Source organism: Cebus imitator, unplaced genomic scaffold, assembly GCF_001604975.1.
Source record: "Cebus imitator isolate Cc_AM_T3 unplaced genomic scaffold, Cebus_imitator-1.0 Scaffold25, whole genome shotgun sequence".
NCBI lineage: Eukaryota > Metazoa > Chordata > Mammalia > Primates > Cebidae > Cebus > Cebus imitator.
In genome coordinates, this window is record NW_016107340.1 from 6,633,260 (window position 1) to 6,636,664 (window position 3,405).

A 3,405-nucleotide genomic window follows, 5' to 3' on the forward strand; every position below is an offset into this window, starting at 1 on the left:
AAAAAAAATACAAAAATTAGCTGGTCATGGTGGCTCGTGCCTGTAATCCCAGCTACTTGGGAGGCTGAGGTAGAAGAATTGCTTGAACCGGGACCTGGGAGGCAGAGGTTGCAGTAAGCTAAGATCGCACCACTGTACTCCAGCCTGGGCTACAGAGGCTCCATCTCCTAAAAAAAGAAAAAAAATAGGTAAGAGCAGCTGCAAATTGATGTAGCCGTTTGGAATTTATACAATGTATACTTTTCAATGATGAATACACAGATTTATTATGTGGTAAAATGTTTATCTATAGGTGATTAACTGTACTTGTTTCTTACTGGTTTTTATCTTTCTGTTGAAATAATATTTCTTACAACATCTTATTTCTTTTTATTCTTTCAATATTTGTTGTAATAGACTCTTAATGCCAGTGAAAAAACAGTTGTGGAAGCATTATTTCAGAGAGATTCACTTGTTCGACAAAGTCAGGTATGACTAGAATTTTAAAATATTTTTTATGAAATATGGAGAAAAAGTTAATGACATCCAAAGTACTGAAGTTTTTTTTAACTTAAAACTTTTTTCTGAATTTTTTTGTACTTGATCTTTTTATTTGTAATTAAAAGGAATTAGAAACCTTCTTCTTATTCTTTGATTTTTAAGTAATAGCCCTAGTATTTTCAGGAATAGCTTGTTAAAAACTATTATTTCTATAGAAAATTTTATTCTTTTGCTATAATATTTATTTATCTTAAAAAAGTAAAAATAATGTTTGGAAAAATTGTTACTTGATATTTTTGAAATCAGAAACTATTTGAATTAAGGGTAGTAGTGCCATTACAAATAAAACACAGATAGATTTTGTAGTTAACACTAATCTGTTTCTCCCTTTCTTTCTTAGCTGGTGGTAGATTGGTTAGAGAGTATTGCCAAAGATGAAATTGGAGAATTTTCTGATAATATTGAGTTTTATGCAAAATCAGTATATTGGTAAGTTACCGAGCTTTTATTCTTGAAGTCACTTAATGTTGATATTGTTCATTCATCTTTCGTTATTCAGTTTTTACTTTGTTCAGTGTGTGAGCAAAACAAATACCTCTCCTTTATGGAATTTGTCATTGTTTAAAAGAGTTAGATAGCTAATTTGCAAATATACAGTTGGCCCTCTGTATTTATTGGTTTCGCATCCATGAATTAAAATCAGAAAGCTCTCCTAAGTTAAAGGGACATTTTATTTCAAGACTTGCAAAAGATTTTTAAAAGGTCAGATTGCGGCCGGGTGCAGTGGCTCACACATGTAATCCCAGCACTTTGGGAAGCGGAGATGGGTGGATCACCTGAGGTCAGGAGTTCAAGACCAGTCTGGCCAACCTGGTGAAACCCTGTCTCTACTAAAAATACAAAAATTAGCCAGGTGTGGTGGCATGCGCCTGTAATCCCAGCTATTTGGGAGGCTGAGACAGGAGAATCACTTGAACCCAGTGGGTGGAGGTTGCAGTGAGCCGAGATCATGCCATTGCACTCCAGCCCGGGCAAAAAGAGCAAAACTTCTCACTCACAAAAAAAAGAAAAAAAAAGGTCTGATTGTCTTTGAATTCAGTAACGTGTTTAAAAATTTATAAGTTAATTATATATTTTCTCTGCTTAGCTAGGAAATTACGGTTATTCAGCATTTGTTAAAAAATAAATCTTAACTTTTAAGATTGTGATTTTTTTTTTCTGAAAGGACGTTTTCATTTTCAGGAAATACGTTTTTTTTGTTTTGTTTTATTCTTAGTTAAAATGCCCAGTTAGGTTTTTACAGTTTTTAATACAGCTAGTGCTCGACTTACGACCACGATTTGGTTCCGACAGACCGGTCGTAACACGATTTGGTTGTAAGTTGAGTAGGCTATATGCACTCGGAGATGGTAGTGCAGTGCTGCCAGAAGCTGGTCCGCACTGTCGTATGCCCAGCTGGGCAACGTTTGCGCTGCCAGACGCGAAGCAGTCATGGCTAGCGATTGTGGTCGTAAAGTCGAATGATCGTAAGTTGCGTAGGTCGTAAGTCGATCAATACCTGTAAGTTAATCTTTTTTTGCTGATTAGTAGAACAGAACAGAGAACCCCAAAACAGATTCACACTGATACGGTCATCTGGTTTTCAACAAAGACATCAAAGCAATCCCGCAGGGAATGGAATGCCTTTTTTACAAACTGCAGAAAAATGATATCTGTGAGAAAAAAGATTAACCTTTACAGCTCCCTCGCTCCACACTCAACAATTTATTCAACCTGTGTCATAGTCCTAAATGTAGTAGCTAAAAAACATAAAGCTTTTCAAGGAAAACATAGGAAGATATCCTAGTAACGTGAGAATAGATAGATGTTTCTTAGCTCATAGAAAGCAACAGTAGAAAAAATTGTTTTGACTTTATCAAAATTAAAGATGTATCATTAAAAAAAAATACCATTGGCCAGGTGTGGTGGCTCACACCCCCGTAATCCCAGCACTTTAGGAAGCTGAGGCTGGAGGATTGCTTGAGACCACGAGTTTGAGACCATCCAGGGAAATATACTGGTAACCCATCTCTACAAAAAATTTAAATGTTAGCTGGGCATAGTGGTGTGTGTCTGTAGTCCCAGCTACTCAGGGGACTGAAGTGAGAGGATCGCTTGAGCCCAGGAGATCGAGGCTGCAGTGAACCGTGATTGTACCACTGCACTCCCGCCTTGGGCAACAGAGCAAGACCCTGTCTCTGAAAATGAATGAGGGCAACCCACAGACTGGGATGTGTAGTTCATAAAGAATTATAACTCAATAGTTAAAAAGATAATCCTAGTAAAAAAAGCAAAAATTTGAACTGATACCTTACAAAAGCAGATAGATAAATGGTCAATAAGGACATGAAAAAGCCCTCAACATCATTAGTCATCTGAGCTAAGATGAACTTCTGTATTAAGAATTTTTGCATGTTCTGTCTGGGTTTGTAGTCTTTCTTCCTTTAACTTGATTTTGTTTTTAAAAAATAGACCTATTACCCCTTTTAAAAAAGTAGGTACTTTTTTTTTTTTTTTTTCAGGGAAAATACTCTGCATACCTTAAAACAACGGCAGCTGGCTTCTTACGTTGGAAGTGTTCGTCCGCTTGTCACTGAATTGGTAAATATTCTTTGAAATGAAAGTTGCCTTCAAAATTAACTGACTTTTTCTTTCAGACTGAGAATTTTTTCTCTTGGATCTTTGTTTTACTCTCCTGAAGGTTTGCACACACTAACGTTGTACTCTAAAACAACTAAGTTGCATTGGAATCTGATGGAATATGTTGAAACATATCCATGTCCTTTGAATTGTAAATACTAAGGTGTGCAAAGTGTACCTAACTTGCCAGCATTAAAAACAAATTAATTGCCGGGCGCGGTGGCTCAAGCCTGTAATCCCAGCACT

At 36.4% G+C, this 3,405-nt stretch overlaps 1 protein-coding gene across 1 annotated transcript in view; it reads left to right on the plus strand.

Moving 5' to 3' along the window:
• The window catches only part of NUP107 (nucleoporin 107), a 59,065-nt gene that overhangs the window by 24,379 nt on the left and 31,281 nt on the right, over window positions 1–3,405 (plus strand). The window contains exons 9-11 of the mRNA XM_017522813.1: window positions 397–468; window positions 881–969; window positions 3,042–3,120. Coding sequence (XP_017378302.1) covers window positions 397–468; window positions 881–969; window positions 3,042–3,120 — 240 coding nt within the window. The remainder of the gene's footprint in view (window positions 1–396; window positions 469–880; window positions 970–3,041; window positions 3,121–3,405) is intronic.